At 41.6% G+C, this 23,977-nt stretch overlaps 1 protein-coding gene across 1 annotated transcript in view; it reads left to right on the top strand.

Moving 5' to 3' along the window:
- ST8SIA4 (ST8 alpha-N-acetyl-neuraminide alpha-2,8-sialyltransferase 4) overlaps positions 1-15,472 on the top strand; it is an 81,808-nt gene extending 66,336 nt beyond the window's left edge. Inside the window, exon 5 of the mRNA XM_053408102.1 lies at positions 14,163-15,472. Coding sequence (XP_053264077.1) covers positions 14,163-14,442 — 280 coding nt within the window. The 3' untranslated portion in view covers positions 14,443-15,472. The remainder of the gene's footprint in view (positions 1-14,162) is intronic.
- The last annotated feature ends 8,505 nt before the right edge of the window (positions 15,473-23,977 follow it).

The raw sequence follows: 23,977 nt of genomic DNA, 5'->3' as shown, positions 1-23,977 counted from the left end.
ATCTTCAAAAGAAACAATTTGGACGAGATTAATTGCACATGCTTCAAGGAAAAAGGGGAGTAAAGACTGCTGACAGAAGAGATCTCTGATAACAAGACAAGAATAAAATATGAGAAGATACGTCAAGATACGGTATGACATGACTGAGGGGGGAGGGGGGGGAAAACCTGCCTTCCCTTTTTCCATGTGATTTAACAAGAATCCCCTCCCCTAATGAGTCAGAAATTAAGGACTTAAGCTGTGGATTTAAGGCTGTGTGGAGATAAACTTTCGATCCAAAGCAATGTTTCAAGATGAAGCTGGAAAGCTAAGAGTTTTGGAATGACGCAGTTAAAAATGCCGTCGCCATTTTGGGAGGCATTGTTGGAGCTCTTGGGTCTGGGAGGAGAAAGAGAGAAATAGAGCTGTTTACATATCGTGGATCAACTCCTCGGTGGGACTTAAGAGTGACAAATGCCAAATTTATGATGGAAAGAGAGATGCTATCTACGAAGGAGATATATGGAAACCATCTGGACTTAGTGGAGGAACGGGAAATCCACACAGGATTATTATACTTGCTATCGGCTTAAGGAGACTAACAGAAGAGATCGTAAAGGAAAAAGAGAAATTATATGAACAAGATATGATGTGGAAACACCAAGATAAGACTGGATAGAATTATGAACTTTGTTTGGACTGATTGGGACTGATTTGGACATTAACGCAGTAATAAGAAGATGATCTGAATCCCCCTTTGGATCTTGAAGTATGGGTTCCCCCAACAAAATTTAAAAATTTGGCTTTGTAATTTGGAATTTATACGATGTGATTTAATTTGATGTGATTGGCCAGTTAATAAAAATTATTTTTTTAAAAAAAGAAAGTTGCCCAGGGGGGGAATGTGGCTCATGTGCTGAAAAAGGTTTCCCGCCCCTGCTATAATTTAACAAAGAGAAAACAAAAGAAGCAGGAATAAACAAGAAAGGGAGGCATGGATAAACAGCAGAAAGCAGATGTGTTTATTTCAACTGCATGTGCTTAGGCTTAGTTATAGTAGGGCATGGGAACTGGGGAGGGAGGGGCTGTGCCAACGGATTCACAACAAAAGTGGGATTTGGGGAGGGATTTGAGGAAAGGATGAATCAGCTTTTAAGGAATGCACTGGTTTATAAAACCTTCTGCAATATTTGAAATATACTTAGGCTGGGATCCAAAAGCTGCTTTAGGCATTGATTTTTTTTCCTATTGAAGAGATCTGCATGGCACGTCACAAATAACTTTTGAAAGTCACCTTTGGTTCAAAAGTGGTTCGCCATGTGACATAAGTGCTGCTGTTAAGAGAAATGCAAGCCCATAGTGCCATTAATCACACAGGACTAGTATCACGGTTATTTGGACCCCATTTTGATTGATTGATTGATTGTTCAACATTTCTCATCAAACATAATCCTCTGAAAAGGACCAGGTTGACATGGGTTGGGGATTGCTAGAAAGTCCATGGTAGACCTTCTACGTTTTGACACTCCTTAAATACTGTTGTGCTGAGCTGATTTCTTATGACTGTGAATATTTGCTTTTACAAGCATCTCCCCCACAGTTCCTTAAATTTATTTACCCTTCCAATACACAGCTGACCAATCTACATGTTCCTCATCTACAACTGCCAATAACATCTAATCTGACTCTTACATGTCAGTTGTTAAATAGGAAGTAACAGTGCAAGCATGGGACTTCAGTGTAATAAGGTGGAAAGTTATGTTTCAGGAATGTCTACTTCTTGAATCAGAAATGGTGTGGCATGATGCATTGTCACTCTGGATTATGTTGCATAAATGTACATTCTGGGCATTCAATATTTAACCAGCATTTCTCTAAAATTGGCTGCTTCCCCAAACCTGCTCATAGCTGCCTGTTATGTGTAGATGGTGCTATTTTGGCTACACAAAGCACTGTGCTTACTCTTAAATTTTAGGATTCCTTACCTCCTGTTTTAAACTTAAACAAATATCTTTGCATTGCTACCAAGGGAAGCTTTTCCACTTTTCCACAGATCCTCTTGTGAGGAATGCGTTCCAGAAAGTATGAGCTTCTGGTGCATCTGCAGAGCCAGATATAACACACACACACAAAAATTCACCCACCTCGCCCACCTTAAAACATTAAAACAGGTAAACACAATTTGGAGAATTTCTAACAAATTTATATTCCCCTCTTTTTAGGGTGATGTATGTTTAGGACTTCCCCATGCAAATTGCTAGGAGGAAAAAATCGGTCAAAACCTCAGCACAGCTCAAAATTTTCTCTTGTCTCATGTGCCATGCCAGATTTTGCAGTATCTTAATAGTCCTTAAGGTGAATCATATTGCAAAGCATTGCTCTAGATTAGTCAGAACAAATCTAGTCAATAATGGCAGTGTGAGCTATATCTATTTTACTTCACCAGCACCCATCTAACATAATTCAAATTCACATCAGTCATTCGGTGTTTCGCATATGAAATCTCACCAACAGAGCTTGGACTCAGGATATTTTTTCTTTAAGGGGAAGAAAAGTGTCTAAACTTTCTCCTTGGTATTTGTTTGCATTTTCCTTGCTTCCCTGTTAACTGCTGCAGGCTGTATTGATAATGCATTCTTTCCCATTAATCTTTTCTGTCCAGACGAATATTATGGGTTCATTTGTCATTTTAGGGAGGAACTAGGCATTACGCTTGAAACATGAGTGCTCAAACTGAGTTATCTGCCTTCCTCTTCAAAATATTTAGGCACTCTGTGGTGTGATTTTACATGCTTTTCCATACCCCCAGGCAAAAGCAGGCAGTGATCTAGAACAAGTGGTGATGTCACAGCATGCATTACAGAGAGAGGTAAAAGGTAAAGGTACTCCTGACTGTTAGGTCAAGTTGTGGACGATTCTGGGGTTGCGGCACTTATCTAGCTTTATTGGCCGAGGGAGCCGGCGTTTGTCCACAGACAGCTTCTGGGTCATGTGGCCAGCATGACTAAGCTGCTTCTGGCAAACCAGAGCAGCACACGGAAACGCCGTTTTCCTTCCCGCTGGAACAGTACCTATTTATCTACTTGCACTTTGACACGCTTTCGAACTGCTAGGTGGGCAGGAGTTAGGACCGAGCAACGGGAGCTCACCCCGTCGCGGGGATTCAAACTGCTGACCTTCTGATCGGCAAACCCTAGGCTCAGTGGTTTAGACCACAGTGCCACCGCATCAACCAGGTTCAGTTCTCCCGTTAGATAATGAATGATCGGCTTGCTTATATTTCTGAAGATTTGATAAAGACTGATACAAAATTCTAGAGTCAACCATAGTCAAGTCTGAGGTGGAGTACCTAATTTTTTTCATAAAACAAACTGTTTGCATATAAAATGGGCATCTATTATACATCAGTTCTAAGTTGTGGTTGGTGGTTGGCATGTGGTCTAAACCACACAGCCTAGGGCTTGCCGATCAGAAGGTCAGCAGTTTGAATCCCCGCGATGGGGTGAGCTCCCATTGCTCGGTCCCAGCTCCTGCCCACCTAGCAGTTCGAAAGCGTGCCAAAGTGCAAGTAGATAAATAGGTACCGCTCCAGCAGGAAGGTAAATGGCGTTTCCGTGTGTTGCTCTGGTTTGCCAGAAGTGGCTTAGTCATGCTGGCCACATGACCTGGAATCTGTCTGCAGACAAATGCCGGCTCCCTTGACCTATAGAGCGAGATGAGCGCTATAACCCTAGAGTAGTCCGTGACTGGACCTAATGGTCAGGGGTACCTTTACCTTTGCTAAGTTGTACATAATGATTACTTGATCATATACGGATCATATGGTTATATACACAGATTTGTATATATTGACGGCACAGCATCAGTTCAATTTACATGAATTTGGCATCCTTTTGAGATGCTGAAACTAGATAGTTTTGAAAACTAGTAGAGGGCTGTTGGTATCTTTTTCATCTTCTTTTAAATATCATATGGCAGTTGTTTGACACGCTGAGACATTTGTGTTTCTCAGAAATAACATCAACATGTGGCGCATTCAGCCACCCTGTGGCATTAGAGCCTGATATTTTCAATCTTCTATGCTCAGGATAAATCGGTGCTATCAGTTCCTAAGAATAAGACTTCAGATGATAAATAGTCCAGGCTGCATATTTAACCTTGCCTTCCTTACAGTCCTATTCTGGGAAATAGATCCCACTCCGTTTGGTGGGGCTGCTCCAGAGTCATTATAAGTTAGGTTTTTACCTTATTCTTGCATATAGTGTCGGGCACATTAATGGTGGATCACAGCTTATTCATTCCCTTCTTCTGGTTCCGGATATTCTGTATGGCACAGCGGAGTCTGTTTCTTCCTCTGTATTGTTCACGTGTTATTTATATGCAAAAATACACAAGTTGCATTCAGTGAAGGCTTGTGCAACATTGAGAAGTTTCCTTAATTGGGATCTCAAGCCAGCACTTTGAGACAATTAAAGCCAGATGAGAATTTCTGCACTTACCATAAGTGCTCAGAGGACAGAGTAGAGACAGGTACTTAGCATCCCTGGAAGAAGTCCTTTACTTTCCTTGACATCAGCAAGGACACCTACCAAGTGAGCATCTATGCACCTGCATGGTGCTGAGCGATTTGCTTCCCAGTGCTTAAACACAGGGCAGAGAATCTTTCCGGCCGCCCACCCTTGGCCCTGCGGTGGTGTGTAGCAGTTTGGCAAACTATCTCACCTTTCAAAGAATCACCTTAGACTCATGTCAGAATGTAAGTGAAGTTGACAATGGGAATGTGAATTCCTCCTGGAAGAGAAGTACGTATTTTCATTGTGTATTGTTGGTTTGTGTCAGTTATTTTCATAAACTTCTGATTGCTCAAACAGGCTTTAAAATTGGAGGCACATAAGGAAGCCTTAAGGCCTCAAAAGGTTACTTTGGGGCAGTGTTATTAAAAGGAGGCTGGCTCAGAGTAGTGACTCAAATAGTGCTGCAACAGGCATCTTCTTCAAAGGTGAGATAATTCTGCCATGTCTTTGGATCAGCAGCAGGAACCCTAACTTTCCCAGTGTTTATTGTTGGTGAAGGGATAAGGTGATACAAATCTCCACTAGGCCTGAGCGGCAGTAAGCTGTGGTTGGCAGTCCTCCATTGTTAGCCAGCAGAATAGTCCTGAAGTGGAAGGAATGCCTGCTTTGACATGCCTGCAACACTACAAATTCCTTCAGTGCAATCCTGAGCACACTTACTTGAAGTTAAGGGGACATGGGGTTCTATTCAACTAAAGCCAGTGCTTCTTCAACTTGGCTCTCCAGTTGTTGTTGGACTACAACTCCTACCAACCATGACCACTGGTACTGCTAGATAGGGATAATGGGAGTTTTAGTCCAACAGCTGATGACCCGAGTTTGAGAAACACTGAACTAAACTTTACCTAGAATTGTTGTTGTTTAGTCGTTTAGTCGTGTCCGACTCTTTGTGACCCCATGGACCAGAGCACGCCAGGAACTCCTGTCTTCCACTGCCTCCCGCAGTTTCAAACCCATGTTAGTAGCTTACCTAGAATAGACCCACTGAAATAAATGAACATGACTAAGTTAGGTCCATTAATTTCAGTGGGTCTGCTCTGAGTAAAACTTTGTTGGATATCACTCTTAATCTTGAATAAGCAAGCTTTGGATAACATAAAGAAAACTTCCAAAAACGTCTTTCCCCCTGGGGAAAATGAGATCTAAGACAAAATGAGGCTTGTGCAGTGACAGATGTCAATTATATTACTTAATGCAGTACTTGAGGTCCATTGAATAGATTAACAAATTGTGACAAAATGACAAGTACATTCTGTGGTGATTGATGAATTGATGTGTTATCAGGGTCTTCAGACTGCCAGACCCAGAAAAATAGAAATGGTGTGAGATCAGTGTGAAATCATTGCTGAGCAAATGCTGTTACTTATTTTGTATGAATAGGCTGGATTGTTTTATCTTTTCCTGATAGTTTTCTTTTTTATTTATTATGTTTATATTCTTCCTTTTGTTCCTTGATAGTCTTATGTTTAAGGCAGGGACCAGACCCAGTGCCTTCCAATAATGCCCCGACATTCCCCAGTTTGTACAGTAATCCAAGGATGTACGAAGTGGGCTAGGTTTATGGTGGTTGCCAACCAACAAGGAAAGCTCTTTGTGTACAAGTGGCTATGTTTCCCCTAAGTTTCACAGACAGAAGACAGGTCACAATGGCTTCAGCCACACCAACCTGATCCTTCATCATATCAGCCATATGGGCAATAACAACTGGCAAAAAATGGCGGGCCTAGAGTAGATCTGCTTGAGGTGAACCTGCAAGTTCTTGCAAGTGAGGTGGCCCCACTTCCTCCTTCACACCACTGCATTTACACAGATGGATTCAATGTGGTGTCCATGTTTAAGACTTGGAAAACTTAGTTTTGTTACTAATCATAGTTTTCACAGATGACACCATTTCCATCATTTTTCTCAAAGGATCTGCTCCAAAAATACTGCTTTCATTATGAGAAAATAACACATGTGTAATGAACAGCTGTGGGGCCATTTAAAGGCATGCATAATGTGCGCCCTTTACTTCCCTCCCCAACACAATCCAGATTGTTCTCATCCAGATATACTCTCATGCATCTTGTTAACAGATGGTCAGCAAGGATTGGGAACTGCATGGTGGACAGCCTCTTGTGTGTGTGCATGTCAGTAGCTAATGTGCAGATAAAACAATTGCTGGATCACATGCACAGGAGATTTTAAATGGGACATTTTATCAGATAATTCTAAAGTGCTTGCTCCATGCCTGTTAAAATTTATGTCCACTGAGGCCTCAAACTGCTTCTTTCCCCCTCCCAACCCCCAATTCCTGTTGGGTCATTGTCTTGGTAATTGTGGGGGAAAGGAATTCTATAAGTAGAATCTGTGTCTTCAAAGAAACACTGCCATGTCAGGATTTCTTAATGACCAAGAATTACCTGAATTTACTCACCCATAGGACAGAAACAGTGCAAGCAGACTATTAATCAAACAATTACTTTTCTGGTTAAGCAATTTTCCAATAATCAGATTTGACTGATTTCTTAGGCAGCAATGCTGTTCACTAACCAGTTCAGTTGCATGATCTAGGAACAAATCATAGAACTCAAATAAACCCACAGGTCAGTTTTAAAATCATTTAAGCAGAAACTGGAAGCCAGGGATTTGCTGGGATGAGATGTGTTATTGACTGATTAATTACAAATTCAGCCTCTGGAAAGGGATTTAAGTTCTAAACTGCAGGTTAAATGCCTCAAGTCATTTTTGTTACTTGGATGCACTTGGATTCTCTCTGAGATGGTTAGAAGCTGCAAAATTTCACTGTGGATTTCAAGGTGTCCTAGATTTATAGAAATTGAGATTGAGCCTGAACTCCTTTCTCATTTATAAAGTACCCAGCCGTTATTTTTGGTTCTGCATTTTGGCTTAATATCACCACATCAAGACTTGTGCAGAATGTGGGAAATGTGTCTTTTGTTTGTTCATTTCCCCTCTTATTTTCTAAGGGTCAACTAAAACTACTGAATTTCTTCATGCAGTTGTGCATACAGGTACATAGCTAAGTGGAGAAAAGGGTAGCGTGAACCAAGCAGGCAGCAGATGCGATGAGCCAGCATGCATCTGCATTCATTTCAAGAAAATGCAAATTTCGTTCATCATGTGTGCCACCCACTCATATATTTTAATGAGTGAATGTGATTACATTAGACCCATCAATTTCAGTGGGTCTGTTCTAAGTCTGTTTTAGTTGAATACCATTCCATTTGTGGAACACATTTCCATTCTCTCCTTCCCATGCAGCCACAAATCTGCCCTGGAGGGTTGGGGCACCTTCCAGAGCACCTTCGAGGAGGCATGAAGGACTACAAAGAGTAGGAGAAGAAAGGAAAGTCCCCTTGCGCAAGCCCTAAAAGTCTCACCCCCTTTTTATAAGGAAATTGTGTTCATGGCAGCTCACAATGTACAAGATAAATGGTCAGTTACACCAGTAAATAAACATGAACAATGCACATTTCAATGGCAACACATTTCTGATCTGGACATTTCAGTGATGTCCCAAATAACAATTCATAATTTTATTTAAAAAATAATAAAACCGATATTTCTTCATAGTTATTAAAAATCACCCACAATCAGGAGTTGTAGAAAAAGTGAAACAGAGGGGGGAAGTCTCCCCTCTCGTCTGCTTCCCAGGCCACGCCCCCTTGGCCCACCAACAATTGGCTCAAGCCATGGGTGGGCTCTGACAGCCCCCGCAGCCAAGGAGGAAATGACATCATCTGCCAGCTGTGCAGGGCCCAGAAGGCTGCTTCGGCCCAGGGGCAGGCCGCCCTGATCCGCAACCACCACTCCCTGGCAAGAACAAGGTGACTGGTCTTTCTAGAAGCAGCTGCCTCTTGGAAAATCCTGAAGCTGAGCCATAAGGCTGATGGTAGCCAAAAATAGAGACTTTCTCTGCCTCACTTTCTTCCACTCTATACTTTCTCCAGTTAGGTCTTTGTGTCTCCCCATGTGGACACCATGAGCCAGGATTTATTGCTAGGTTATTGGGTTGGTGTTGGTTGGCACTTGGCAGTCCTATAACTTTTTTAAGCAAGCGAGGAAACATTTTGTACATTCTCAAAGGCATTGTCTTGTTTTTAGAAGCTCTGTGGGCAAAATGTTGACTAGGAGGGCCTAGTGACAAGGATTTTCTTTCGCAAGCACCCAATAAAAGCTGGAACTGGTTGTGCTAAGCATATGCCAGCATAGCAAATCTGAATTTGCAGTAGGCACTAGAAATCTAGTCCAGAATAAAAAACTCAGCAGATGTTCACTCTAGGCATGGGTCCAAGCAAAGAAAACTGGGCATTGGCACCAGCCTAACCAAGGAAGCTAGCCCAAGGCAGGGCAGTGCATCTGGCAAATCCCATGAGATTCATGTAGAAGGAAGCTGATACCAACTTCCAGCTGATGAATCCCAACTTCTGTATTTGGGACAGTGTGTGTGAGTGTGCCATCTTCACCTTTCATTTTAAAGTTGCTTCAGCTCCATGGGACCAACTCCACTTTTGTAAATTGCTTGACTACGATGCCAAATGAGGTTGGGTTATTTCTTCTTTCCCTGTGATATGAATGCCAGGGTTATTTGAGCCATAGAAACATATTCTACTGCATTCCTGGAAAGCTGAGATTGTTCATGTTACAAAAAAAAACTACAGCCATCACAAGATTCTAGTTTCTGCTGGCTAAAGCTGATCTTTCCCAAAGCAACTTCTGCTTGAGAATTGAATGCCTGGCTTGGGATCCAGAGTTCCATTTTCTTGCTGCTCTTTATTTCCTCTTTATTTCCTTGCTCAAGGTTGAATGCAGGTTCAGTAGAGTGGGCAGCCAGTGCTGGCATGAGGTTCTCCTGCCCCACACAATGCCTGTTGAAAGAAGGACCATTGTTCCATCCACAACAGCCAAAGAAGGAGCTCTGTACCGTAGGCACATGATGATCAGAACTTATGTCCAAGCAGGACATTTATAGAAGCCTGCAATCTATTTCTCTAACACTTGTAGTGTTTCTGCACACAGTGGCGAAGTGACAATGTCTCAAATATATGCAGCTGTGCCTTATTCATTATTTCTGCTGCTGTGCTTTTATTCAACCCTTTTAGTAGGACCAAGGAACAATTGCCAACAGAGTTTCCTCCCAGTGTTGGAGGAGTGCTTCCTGACATGAGCTTTATATAGCAAATGGGTTGTTCAGATCTATTCCCCGCACCCCCCGTGTGTACAACTGGTGTGCTTGCTTCCACACAGTCCATTCTTCTCATTCCTTGGCGTTCACTGCTATTGTGCTGTTTGCCATCCGCACCAGTAGGGGGAGCTTGATTGTTTGTCTTTACTCTGCTACTTTGTTGCTCCTCCACCTTCTCCCATTCTGGACATGTATACAGTTCTCGAACTCAATCCATTCTGAAAGTCCATTTGATTTCCAAAACCTTCGAAAACCAAGGTGTAGCTTCTGATTGGCTGATTGGCCCCCAGAAATAATGCCGACAGCCGTTCGGCCTCCAAAAAACTTTCACAAACCGGAACACTTACTTCTGGGTTTGCGGCATTCGGGAGACTATTTGTTCGTCAGCTAAGCCGTTTGGGAACCAAGGTACCAATGCACATGTTATTTCTGTACCTGTGCATGTGTACTTAAAAAAAAAAAATCACCAGAAGCAGGCAACTATTACCACCTCGTAGGTATCATTTTTCACAATGGACAAAGCGGAGGCTTGAAGTTCTGGCCCTTCAAGACCCATTTCTATGGAGGTCTTGTACAAGCTTGATATCTGGCTATATTTATCTGCTGTTTAAATTTGGGGGAGCAGAGAAACAGTATAAAAGTCCCCAAGAATATCTTGAAGGACCCCGTAACAGTTGACAGACAATCACACATTTTCCCCACAAAAATGGGGGGGGGGCAAAATTAGTCTTCCAGAAAACCCCCATATAATAACTTTTTTAAGGCCAGTGTATGTACTGTGATTACAGAGCTTGAGGCAATCATCAGTTACCCACATTTACTGTGTGGGAATCCTCCTTTGAACTGGGTTGTTGAAATTCGGAGGTGCCATTACATTGCAGCAATCGGTGGAAGTAGGTGTCAAATACACAATTCGGAGTCACACTCACATCATTTAGTATTGGGGGCTAAGTAAACCAAATGGACAGGCTGTGATTTGATGGTGAACAAATGGGAGTAGGGGACAGTTCTAGAGAACACCCCTCAAAACATCGCCACACACATATCCTGTCCCCAAAATGAGGTGGGGGCTTTCCCCCCCAGTAATGAGTTCCCACACCAGCAGTGACTATGGCAACATAATAGATTTTTCTTTTTTTTACAAATTGGATTTTTCACAGTAAGGGAAAATCCGGATTAAAAAAAGAGTTGTGCCTGGCATTTTGATGACGATGATGCCACAAAACCTGTATACATGAGCTGCTGAGATTGCAGAATAAATTCCTGGCTGGAAGCGTCCAGAGCCTAGTCTGGAACCAAAATATGTATAGCTTTATGTGTCTCATATTCTGCTTCTAGCAACAACAAAAGAGCTCCTGGTTGAACTTGTGAAATGGTAAGAAGCTTGAATAAAAATCAAACTTCAGTAAGACAAGTGTTTTGGCTCAGTGTCTGTTTTCAGACTACATTACTTTTAGGTTTATTCATAGCATACCAGAAAAGTGGCCCTTAATTATCTACTGAAGGATTTGCTGCGAGTCAGGATTCTCCCTCCCCCCTCCCCCTCTTAACAGACAAGAAAATAACTCTAAAATTAGCAAATGCTTCACATATTCCATCCCCTCCCCAGGTCTGCTACTGTTGCTTCAACATTTGCTTTTTAGAGGTTTCAAATCACAACTAATGTAGGCTTTGGAAGAGGGGGGAAAACGTGCCCAACATGTGACTGATGACAGCCAAAGCTAAGCCTGGCAAAACAGATTTTAAAAAATAAAAATAAAAAAATTGTTGCTAAATTCAGCTATATTCAGAAGGAGATTTTGCTGAAAACCAGAGAAGGGCTGAGGCACAGCATTAACAAAAGAGATAATCCTGTTTGATCATTTCTATTTTGCACAAATACATTTCCATGTGCTTAAGCCTTCATAGAGTGGGAACGGCAAGAGCAAAAGGCTGGTTCTGAGTTCTGGACTGATCATTCTAAACCAAGCAAGGAATTACAGATTTGTGAACTGATCACCCTTCCCTTAAGAGTTGTTGTTTTTCTAAGTAGCATGGTGGAGGGTAATGATGGACTGCATTGCAGCACAACAGGATGGGTGGGTAAATCCAATCTCCTTGCCACCTTTATGCCCCTCTTCCCCCAAGCTGCTATTTGCCTTATAGGAGAACCCATATTGCATCCACATACAGTGGTACCTCTGGTTGCGAACGGGATTCGGTCCGGAGGCCCATTCGCAACATGAGCAGAAGGCAAATCACAGCAGCGCATCTGCGCACACGTGGGTTGTGATTCGCCGCTTCTGCACATGCGCGTGACATCATTTTGCGCATCTGCTCATGCCCGAGTGGTGAAACCCAGAAGTAACCCTTTCCAGTACTTCCGGGTCACCACGGGACGCAACCTGAAAAAACGTATCATGAAGCAAACATAACATGAGGTATGACTGTACATTTCTCCAAAATGAGTAGGAGGAGAAATTATTTGCACATAAAAACAGTGGGGGAAGGGTTAACACCCTTCGTCACCCAGTTGGCTTTGGTCTGTCTTGGGAGACAATGGAGGGGTACACCTTTGGGGTGAAGTCAAACTGTTGGAGGTTACAGTGTTTTGTGTTGTGTATGAACCTATTAGGTCCGTAAATTACCATATAGCATACGTTCAACACACACAAAAATGACAATTTGTTGTTGACAAAGGACAGCTGGACATATAAAGGACTCCATTACCTTCAGTAGCTTAGGGCCTCATCAAACCTAAATCTGGCCCTGTGGAAGAGACATGTTTTGTTGCAGTTGAGGCAGATGAAGACATCCAGTTGTGCTGCTGCAGATGCACCCTGGTGTTTCTAGCCATCATTCCTCCTCTGGTCACTGCTGTGGATAGACAACCTGACTGTTGTTGTACTGTGGTCATCTGCAAGGAATTCCCACAAGGTGGTTCTGATTCAATTTGAGGCTGGAGGCATGGTTGCTATAAAGAGATGCTAGAGCCAGTCACATATCTCAAAAGTCGCAACTGGTTCATCGCATACATACACAGCACCTGATTCACAGTTGCCACTGTCAGCTGGTCACTTGAGCTGGAAGGAGGCTCACTCCAGATTCTTTCTGCCCCTCCACTTTTCCTCCGCTGAGCAACAGAAGGTTCAAATTCAATCTCTGTGTTTACTCACTGCTTTGAAAATACCATTCACCCAAATAATGATGGTGATAGCAATAATGCACAAGGCATATATTGTATCACAAGTGCCCGCTTTACTGGTGCAACATTTCTGCACCTGATTATGGGCAATTCCCCCTTCACACTGCAGCCCTCTGCCACATAGCTTGTTCAAGAAGGTCCTGCAGCCCTGGGAAGAATGTTTTCAGGGCCACACAGGACTGCAAGGGACAAAACGACAAGGTATCTTCAGCTCATGCAACCGTTGGGTATGAACTGTTGCTGATCTTGTAAGTTAGCCCAGTTGATCCGTTGATCTCATATCCATACTTAGCAAGATGGAGGCCCCATTAGCTAAAGTGGTACCACAGGTTAAGAACTTAATTAGTTCTGGAGGTCCGTTCTTAACCTGAGGTACCACTTTAGCTAATGGGGCCTCCTGCTGCCGCTGCGCCGCCGGAGCACGATTTTTGTTCTCATCCTGAAGCAAAGTTCTTAACCCGAGGTACTATTTCTGGGTTAGCGGAGTCTGTAACCTGAAGCGTCTGTAACCCGAGGTACCACTGCATAGTCATAATTGATTCTGATGGTTTGTTGGGTTGTGCGTGTGGGAGAAAAATATGGAGGTGTTATGCCTCACCCCCAGGAAAAGAAATAGAATGCCAATCATTGAAGAAGCTAAAATAGTAATATACTTGGGAGGTAAGTGGCCTTTATCCTTGAACTGTGTACCTGCAAAGCGTATACTCCTCCTGGACTTCTCCACTAGTGATGTGTGAGTAATTCAGTCTTTCTAGATTTCAATATGAATTGACCTGTTCTGCACCTCCTCAGCTACTATTTGGATTGAACTTTTGTTATCTACCAGCTTTCTCACTTCTCAAATGTTCCAATGCAGTTCTCAACTCAAAAACTGTATCAAAATGCTCCTTTTTAAAAAACAAACAAACACAAAGTTTACTCTAATAGAAAACACATTTGCAAGCGTGTTTCCTAAAAGGAACTATGTTTAACAATACATCATTAATAGGTTTAATTATTTTAAAAAATAAAAAATCAGATTAATGCAGGGATGGGATGGGCCACAGAAATAGGATGGGACTTTCATCTCCATGGTGATTATAACATTTGTAATTATCAAAATGCATTCAATGTTGTTATAATTTTATTTTATTTTGAAAAGAGAGAGAGAGAGAGTGAGAGAGTTGTGCATGCTGAAGTGCAAACAAGATATCTGAATAATCAAATGTGCATCTCTTGTTTTTCACTTCCCTTACAGTTATTGGCTGACCAACAAGGTTTTCATCAAGCGACCTAGCACAGGACTCCTCATGTACACACTTGCTACGAGGTTCTGCGATGAAATTCATCTCTATGGATTCTGGCCCTTCCCGAAGGATATAAATGGAAAGCCAGTCAAATATCACTATTATGATGACTTAAAGTATCGATTTTTTTCTAATGCCAGCCCACATAGGATGCCATTAGAGTTTAAAACTTTAAGTATGTTACATAACAGAGGAGCACTTAAATTGACGACGGGGCGGTGTGCGCAGTAATAAAGCACAAGTCGAGGACTAGGAGAAGTGCCGGATATGGGCTTCGCCATGCAGATTTTATGGAAGAGCAGTGGGATCAAAACAGTGGATTTATCCCTGTGCGCTGTACCAAGCCATTGGAGAACAAGGAAGTGCACCGCAACTCCCGTACCAGCGAACATTTTTACCTGTTGAAGTGCTAAATCTTGAGTGCAATGGTTCGAGTAAGTGCCACTTTCTCTAAGAGCAAAGCTTGAATGTATAAAATCAGTAGTGTTTACAAGATCCAACGATGCATTCATCACCTGTTAAAGAAGCAAATAGTCCATTTGCTGCTCATTTGCCAACACAAAGTCTGGCAGCTGTGTAACGAAACACCCAAGAGGTGGGGTCTGCCCTGAAGGAAATACTTTGCATTTGGCAGCAACAATCAAGGCGGAATTGGCAGAGCAGTGGATAACATCACAAACATCAAGCAAAATACCTTCAGCCGGGGCCATCCCTGGCTTTGTATTATAACCTTTCTCTTTTTCCTCCCTGTTTTTAAAATTGTCATTCATTTTCTATGGTGTTTGAGTATTGGAGCCCCTTAAGGGATTTTGACAAGATAATACTATGAACATTTTAAGTAATCTTCAAGAAGTGGTCTTAGAAGATCTTATTTTTTAAACAAAATCTTCCTTGCATCTTATTGCTCAGCTTACTCATTGCAGCTGAAGTTGCCTCCACGTGACAACTTGCTGCTGCAGTAACACATAGAGCCAGTCATCAGGTTTTGCCCCCGCAGCCCTATATCTCAGCACCAGCCACTGCTAGGAACATGTTCTGCTGGGGAAGGCGATGTCGGGATGTGTATGGGAAATGGGAGCAGGGAGGGTCATCTCACTAGGTTGTTCTGGATGGTATAACTTGTTGAAAAAAGCTTAGGATCTCCCAACTGCTTTTAGGTGCTTCTTTTAGGGTGAACTGCATGTTACAATAAACACACAACAAAAGTGTGCTCAAACTTCTGAACAAAAAGCAGCTGTGTAGTCACAATCTGGACTGGTGACACATTTCCCCTTACTTTTTAGGAGGGAAAAAGTGAGTCTTATAGAGCCAAAAATACGGTAATTTTTCTGCTAACCTCTTCTCTCTAGCTGCTGATGGCTCCTGAATGTATTTAGGAAAACACCATACGAAATACACGGTGTGTACAAACTTGTATAGAGTGTACATTGTTATCTTTAGGAGACAAATTGCAGCAAGGGCAAGGAATTTTCCACAGGATACTATCCTGATCTAGGTGTGTGTTCCAGATCCCAAAGTTGCTTTTTCTTCAAAACAGAAGTAGTTTAAACATACTTTTTTTCCTGAAAGTGTGTTTATCGTAACATTTAGTCTGGCCTAAAGTACAAACTTAACAGAAGCTAAATTGCAAGTTAGCACTTTTAAACAATCTGATGTTTTGAGCTGTCTTTAAGGCAAGATTTTTGTTATGAAGATGATATTGTTAACAAGCAGGTGCCCTTACATTTGGTACCAAAGATTATGCTGATTTTGTAATCGATGTAGATTTGTTTTCCTTCAAATGATGAAAACGTGTAAAATTTAGTACTTGTTGCTGTGCTGCTTTAGAAACTGTTTTCAGTCATTTTTTTGTTTATTTGTTTACTGCTAACTTGGTGTCTAGATTTTGGTTGAAGGACAAATTCCTTAACTTGACTTTGCTTTTTATATATGCCTTGAAAATCTGAAACAGATGCTTTCCCTTAAAAAAATAATAATCAGACTATGACCATAATATTCTTGAATCAAGATATTTAATCAGAATTAATGTAAGTTATAAATATCATTGAAATGTCAAAGTCTGTATAGTTTAGTTGGCATAGTGGATTTTGTTTTTAGTTTACAAAACCACTTTTAAAATGCAGATTCTTCATAGTGCTGGACAATATGTGCATTATTCCTGTTCTATAGCATCCTGATGAGCAATATGTGAAAATACCACTGACAAGTTCCCTTGCCTTTTCACTTCTTTGAAGCTCCACTTTCTATATGGGGCTGTGTTTTTTGTTCTGAGACAGCAAACAATGAGAATTATTAATGGTTTTGTATGAACAGAAAGGGTTGTAAACAGAATGGCTGTAAATCTAGAGTATCAAAGCACAATTGATGGAGTGACTTCAGAAATGCATGCTGGGGAAACAACCAGTGGTTCTCTCATGTGGTTTCACCTGCAGATTTCTGCCATATAGAAGCAGAAGAAGAAAAAAACAGAAGAAAAACAAATTCAGAATAAATCTTCATTTTAGCCCTTTTCAGATATTCAAGGCCTTTTCACACACACTCGTATGACCTTCACACATTTAGTGTGTTTAAAGGAACAGACAGGACCTGCACAGGTTTTAGTGCCCAGTGCATAATAGTCTGTGAGGGACCTCAAGACAAAGGGAGTGTAGCCTATGTGCGTGCCTGCAGCTCACTACTCACTTTTAACCCTTATGTGTTCAGACCAGTGCCTGAAGAGAGTGGTACAATGCTGTGTAGAAGGAAGGGTGGGCTGATTATGCTATTCCCAAATGCATGGAATAATCTGCAGGAACCTACCAGGCCAACAAGTCTGTACCTAGTCCAGCATCCTTTTTGCTGCAGTGGCCAACCAGATGTCCACAAGCAAGACATGAAGGCAAAAGCCTTCTCTTTTCCTTTTCCTAGAGTGCATATTCAGTGGCATTCTGCCTCTTTTCTCATCAGGATATTCATACATTGGATGAAACGGATAAACCCATAAAGGAATGTGATTTCCCCTGCCCACCAGGAAACTATGAATAGTAAAATACTGCTTGTTGATTTTTGCAGCATAGGCAGTGAGCTTCGCCATTGTTATCATTAATTTTTACTATTCTTTTCCTTACAAAAGGAAGCCCATAGCAGAGAGAAAGAACATTTTTTGAGGAAAGTGTAGGCTTAAGGATTGGTTTTGTAAACTCCGAAGATATTACTGGAAAACGTATGGTGTTTAGGATGACACACAAAATAGTCCAAAATAAAAGTTCCTTAGGCTGTTTAATGACCATAATAGTAATGTTGGCATGTTTCCTTTTGAAATATAGTAATGTTAGAGCAGTCTAGCTAGACTGATTTTCCATAAAAGGTGTTAGATTTCACACAATCACCTTAAAGAAGTTGAGACTGGTGCCTTTTTCATCCTCAGGCATAACTTCAATCCTGTTACTTAATTCTTTTGTGTCATGTTTTCCTCCCCTTATCTAGACTATTTCCACATGTCTATAAAGGGCTAATAAACTGGTTAACAAAACCACTTTTATGTTTTGCATCTCAGGGAAATATCAGTTTTTCAATATAAACACAACAGGAAAAGATAGAATTGAAAGTGGATGAAAGCCTATCATATTACATAAAAAAGAAGAAGCAAGGTTTTCATGTAATGGAATGAGGCTGCAGTCCTATGCACCTTGGAAGAATTCAAGGGGACATGTATGGGATTTGCACCGTGAGGCTGCAATCCTATGCAAGTTGAGTTGAGAGTAAACACCCCTGAGCACAATTGGACTGACTTCTCAGTAGAAGTGCATAGACTTGGGAGTGTGAAAAAAAGCCACTTAGATGAAGAATAAGGATGATTTAAAAGATGCTAGGAAAGATGTAAATGATGGAATGGTCTGCTTAAAATACAATGTTGCAGTGTTTGGCTCAGCATTTCATTTAGGTGTTGTTTCATTGAAAATCTAAAATGACAGTAATTTTAAATCCGGATGTCACAACTGTCTTTTTTTATACGCGATGCCATTTTGGGTCCTCCAGCCCCTTCATTGTTTGCATATTATGCAGAGACCATGAGCTTCTTTTTTCTTTGTCAGAACTCTGCTCTTAGTTACATGAGCACAGATTCTGGAATTTTCCCTGAATGGCAGGAACCCTGCATTTCACCAATGGGATGTTGGCAAAAACTTCTCACATCCTGCCCTGTGTCTTTGCCTTGAGCTTTTACTATATATCTCTTCTCTTGAGTAGTAAAAACTATCACCATTTAAGATCTACATTCCCCGATGAGATGAGATCAAGCCCTAGAGTGGCCATCCACAACCCAACACCCTCCCAATGTTTTGGACGACAACCCCCATCAGCCTCAACCAGCATGACCTTGTTGCTTGGGTCTGATGGGAATTGTAGTCCAAAAAACCTGGAGAGCACCAGGATGGGAAAGGCTGTCCCAGAACTTAAAGAGTCAAAAAGGTAGCCTACAGAAACTTGGGCAAGGTTACAGTTAGTGGGATTTACATTTGCTCATCACATTGCAAAAAATTAAAAGTGTTCAAATACAGGTAAGGAATAAATGGCTTCTTTGTTTTCATAATTTTTTCATAACATATATTTGTTGCTTGTTTCCTACCACAAATAGCTACTGTGATAGAGAATCATAATTGACCAGCACTATCTCCAACACATACCCAGTAGTTAAAATCTGATCCCTTAATGCAAAACTGTAGGAACAGTCTCTTTAGAAATGCACAGTAAGAAAGGGAATTTGTTTTCATTCGGATAATTTTACTTGTGAAGACTTGTAATTCATAAAGCGGTGTTTTATAATTTGTGTTTTTCCTTTTGTTTGGAGCTCTGGAGCTCCTCAGATTAATGAAGATAAATGTATAATATATTCATGTTTATCCTTTGAGGAGATTCTCCTTCTTACTCCCTTTCTAAAATGTGAAGACTACTCAACGTTTCAATTGAGTTTGGAGTCTCTCTCTTCAACGATGCCAGAATAACGTCCCATGAAAAAGAAATACAATGTAATGGAGCTAAACGAAAATGAATGCAATTGCCAGCTAGTATTCTGTTTGTATGTGCACATTTGATACCTTGAAAGATCATAAAAGCGAGGATTGAAATTAGTCTGCTTTGTGGCAACTTTCAATACTGGTTACCCACTGCCTTCAGCAAGTGTGGAAGTTATGCAGCTTCTTAGATCCTACAATGCTTAGATAGGTTGTTATCCAATGAGATAACACCTATTCAGACAAGCAATAGTGGTGTGTGCACTGACGACAAGTTTCCATTCAGACCCCAGTTTTGCCCTTCAGAAAACAGTTCAGGGACCATCAGGTCAAGGACCACCCAAATACCTGGTGCTCCAGTCCACCATCTCCACCCCACCATCTGAATTCACTATTGGGAAATTTAAAAACAGCTATAACTCATTTTGATAGTGGATGAAAGTCCCTCCAGAGTGGATAGACCCTTCAAAATTACCAGCACATTGGTTTTCGAGCTTTTGTGCTGGGCACAATTCCTTTTGTAAAGGAGATATCTATATTATTTCATTTGGAGGGCAGAATTGGAAGAAATTTACAGACGCTATTGCCCCTTCTCAATGTATTACTCCTGCCAAATTTCAGAAGAATGTCTCTTAAAGTTTTAGGATAGGTAAAAAAGGAATCCCTTAATCTCCCAGGCTAGTGTCTTGAGGGCAATAGTTCTGAAATTTGTAGATATGAAAGCTGCCTTTGGGTAAAAAAACCAACCAAATTCCAGGTGAATAGGTCTGGGGCTTTTGTGTTAAGCACCTGTGACATTTATTTGGGGGGGCAGATGAACAAAACGGTTTTCACTTTTGGGATAAAATCATTCCCTCTGATTATAATCTTGATTTGACATTCATAGCAGAGCTCTTCCTCTGCCCCCTTCCCACCATGGTGTCTGCTGCCCATTTCCCCATCACTTAGAGATATTACTTTTGCTTTTCTCAGATGCTTGTCTACAGCATTTTTTGACATTTGGATTGCTGAGGCGCCGTGAAATGCTTCAGGGGTGCCTATTTTTATTCATGACACCTTGAACAGAGCCTGCTTTGCTTCTGAAAAGCTCAAAATCTCTCCAAGGCACCCTTCTTCAACTTGGGGTTCTGGTTCTGAGGCACACCCCTAATATATTTCACAATTAGCCTTTCCGTATATATTCTAGTATCTCAACTGCTAAAGCTCTGGTCCTTTTTCTTTTTTTGTAAATGACGTGTTGCAGGGTGAAGAATGGGGCAATTGACTTTTTAAAAGACTGGAAAGTTTCATTATAATTTAAAAATATGTGCTCCGATCCAATGGGAGGGGACAGTTACAAACAAGTATTTGTATGTGTGTTTCCTGGGCTAAAAGGTTCCAGTATCTGGATTAGAAATTGAGGTCTATGAAACAGACACTCATTATCTGTTTCTCCTATTAGATTGAGATGGTGGACACATATCTCTGGATCTTAGTGCAATTTCACTCCCCCCCCCTTTCCCCTTTCTTTTTTCTTTTTAAGAGCACTGTTACCCTGGATAGGCAAAAGCACAATTGTTTTAACTGTATATACTAAAGGAAGCAAGTTTGCCAAAACCAGCCTTCCTGGACAGTACTACTGCTATTGAGCATACCCAGCTCCCATTTGTGTGCACTGTTGAGATGTATTCTGTCAGGATCATCTTGTCTGATGCTTTTATTATTATTATTTTGTGTACAGGAGTTGTTGTTAATTCTTTGTTACTTGTACAACCTGTAAAATAAATTAAAACTTTTTTCCAGTACTTCTTTTGTTGAGGTTTTTGTACACAATAATTTCGTTTCACCAAAAGCCATAAATAGAAAATTAACACATATCATAGAATCATAGAATCATAGAGTTGGAAGAGACCACAAGGGCCATCGAGTCCAACCCCCTGCCAAGCAGGAAACACCATCAGAGCACTCTTGACATATGGTTGTCAAGCCTCTGCTTAAAGACCTCCAAAGAAGGAGACTCCACCACACTCCTTGGCAGCAAATTCCACTGTCGAACAGCTCTTACTGTCAGGAAGTTATTCCTAATGTTTAGGTGGAATCTTCTTTCTTGTAGTTTGGATCCATTGCTCCGTGTCCGCTTCTGGAGCAGCAGAAAACAACCTTTCTCCCTCCTCTATGTGACATCCTTTTATATATTTGAACATGGCTATATCAGGATCACCTCTCTCCGTATGAACCTTCCCATCCTCTGAGACCCTTTTTCATGTGCCTCCTCCATGAGAGGTCCGGAGGGTGGAAACACAAGAACTGGCCTTTTCTGCAGTGGCTCCCCATTTGTGGAATGCTCTCCCCAGGAAGTTTTGTCTGGCACCTTCATTATACACCTTTAGGCACCAGGCAAAGACATTCATTTTTAACAAGGCCTTTTGGGCTGATTGACACTTGATGCCTTTTAAATGTGTTGCGTGCTAAGGTCCCCCAAAACACCCCTATCCAATAACTCACACATCACACATAATTTTTGTTTAAGGTTTTTGGCATAATTTTGGCCACAACTTTATTAAACATACAAATTGTGAGTGGTTGCTTAGGCATTGGTTATGACTATCTGCCCCCCCCCCCCGCCTGGGGACAGAACTGACTCCCGGATTCCAGCGAAAGCCAGTGAGGGGAAACAAGATCGGGGATAACTGGAGCTGCGGCACAGACCCTCAGCTTCTCCCCGCATGCTCCCAGGGGCTTACACGGCTCAAACCCGATTCCAGGGGTTTGGACGAAAGGATGGTAAGCCCCTGAATTCCTTTAACAGAATTCTCTTGCAGCAGCAGCATTGGAGGGGCAGGCCAAGCCAATCCGTACCCCTCCACCAACCAATTTAAACCAATGCCTAACCGCCAACCTTACAAGTTGTGACGATTTGCTACGCAGTAGGCAAAAAACCAAAAGGCACTCACTAATCAGCCAGATGGCAAAATTCCTACTGGGTCCCTGCCCCAAAGCAGACGACCCCATGACAGGCATAGCAAGGTCAAAGCGCAAGCCCAAAACAAGGGAGGGCGGGCGGGTGATCCGGTGCCCACAGTGAAAGAGAAAGCAGATCACTGTGAGCACTGTTTAAATAACCTCTGTTCCCACCCCCAAATTGGCAACATCAATTTTACCCCAGCAACACAAACAACCAATCCTTGCCAGGCAGGCCCCTCAATCCTAACCTGCCTGGCAACTACAGGGTGCCTTGCTTGGCCCCATCCGCAAAACGCGCTCTCTTTTAATGAGAACACGCTTTATGGGAGGGGGCATTATGGATTCATTTTTGCTTTTATTTCCATTATGTATATTGTGTTTTTCATATTGTGATTTAATGTTGTGAACTGGCCTGAGATTTACGGCTATAGGGCAATATACAAATTTAATAGATAATAATAATCCTGTTAGATTTTGTAACACTTCTGTAGAATTCTAAGGCCTAATATACAATGAAATTAACATATTTATCCAGTATTCATTGGCTTTGGTGCCACCTACTATTGACTTCTCTGCCTTTGACCCTACTGATCTCAGTGGACACCAGCCACCATTGCATAATGGTGATTTGCTATTAGGAAAATATGGGCAAGCAGTTGCATAGTTTGGGTTTTCTACACTGAGCACAGCTGTGTAAGTCTTTACCAAATAATTGCCATCATTGCAATCAAATAGTACACATGGCTTCACATTCATTGTGCTAGTCTTCACACTGAAGGCAAAAGTGTGAGAAGCATTACTTGCAAGGAGACAAGTGACACTGTGAATACACACACACAAAACAAAAAATTTTTTTCCTTCCAGTAGCACCTTAAAGACCAACTAAGTTAGTTCTTGGTATGAGCTTTCGTGTGCATGCACACTTCTTCAGATACACTAGTTTTGACTATGGCAGACCAACACGGCTACCTTTCTGTAACTACACACACACACACACACACTTACCATCATGATCCGTCCATGCTTTCCAATATAAACAAGCAGGGTATCTATACTGGCTTCAGATTGTAAAACCAAAAGTGTCTTCTAAACAACTCCTTCATATTGCTTCTTAGAAAGCACCCTTCCACATGCTTAGAACAAACCCTCTTTGTCCTTTCTGGTTTGATACCTCCGTTTATGTGAGGGATCAGAAAAACAACTGGAATACTGAATCATCTTCCTGGCCTTCAATTTTCCCTTTTGCTTCTATTCTCAGCATTTTATTGATTGATTGATTGATTGCCTCCTTCACTTTCTTGCTGTTAAGCACTTAGGAGACCAGAACACATGGCTGGTAGGTATGCTTGAAGACTTTTGCCTGGTTGGTCCAAGGTGAGCCCTTGAGAATCTGAAATCATCACATGCAAAAGTGTTGGTTGAGTCCATTACCAAGTTTTTTTGTGGAACACTTTACCACCTGACCTTATTCTGGATATCATCTTGCTTTCAATGCTTGCCAGAAAGAAAACAGCAGATGGACCACTTAAATTACTAGCAATGGTATATCGGAAAGATTTTTTTTTGTTTTAGAAGATTACTCTTATTTTTATGGGACTACCAAGGGATCCACAACACAGAGAAAACAGTAATTCTGCTCTCCTTGGTTAATGCACCACACCATTATGTTAATGGCATCTTTCCGCAGGGCCTGCAAGACAGAGCTGTTCCGCCAGGCCTTTGGCCAGGGCACAGCCTGACTCCCTCCCTCGGCAATCTTCGCGGAGCTCTGGCCCAATGGTGGCAAGTGGCTTGAATTTAATTAATTTTATAATGAATGATTTTAGAGTGTT

This window comes from Podarcis raffonei, chromosome 11 (assembly GCF_027172205.1).
Source record: "Podarcis raffonei isolate rPodRaf1 chromosome 11, rPodRaf1.pri, whole genome shotgun sequence".
Classification (NCBI taxonomy): Eukaryota; Metazoa; Chordata; class Lepidosauria; order Squamata; family Lacertidae; genus Podarcis; species Podarcis raffonei.
This window is presented reverse-complemented; position numbering and strand designations above follow the sequence as displayed.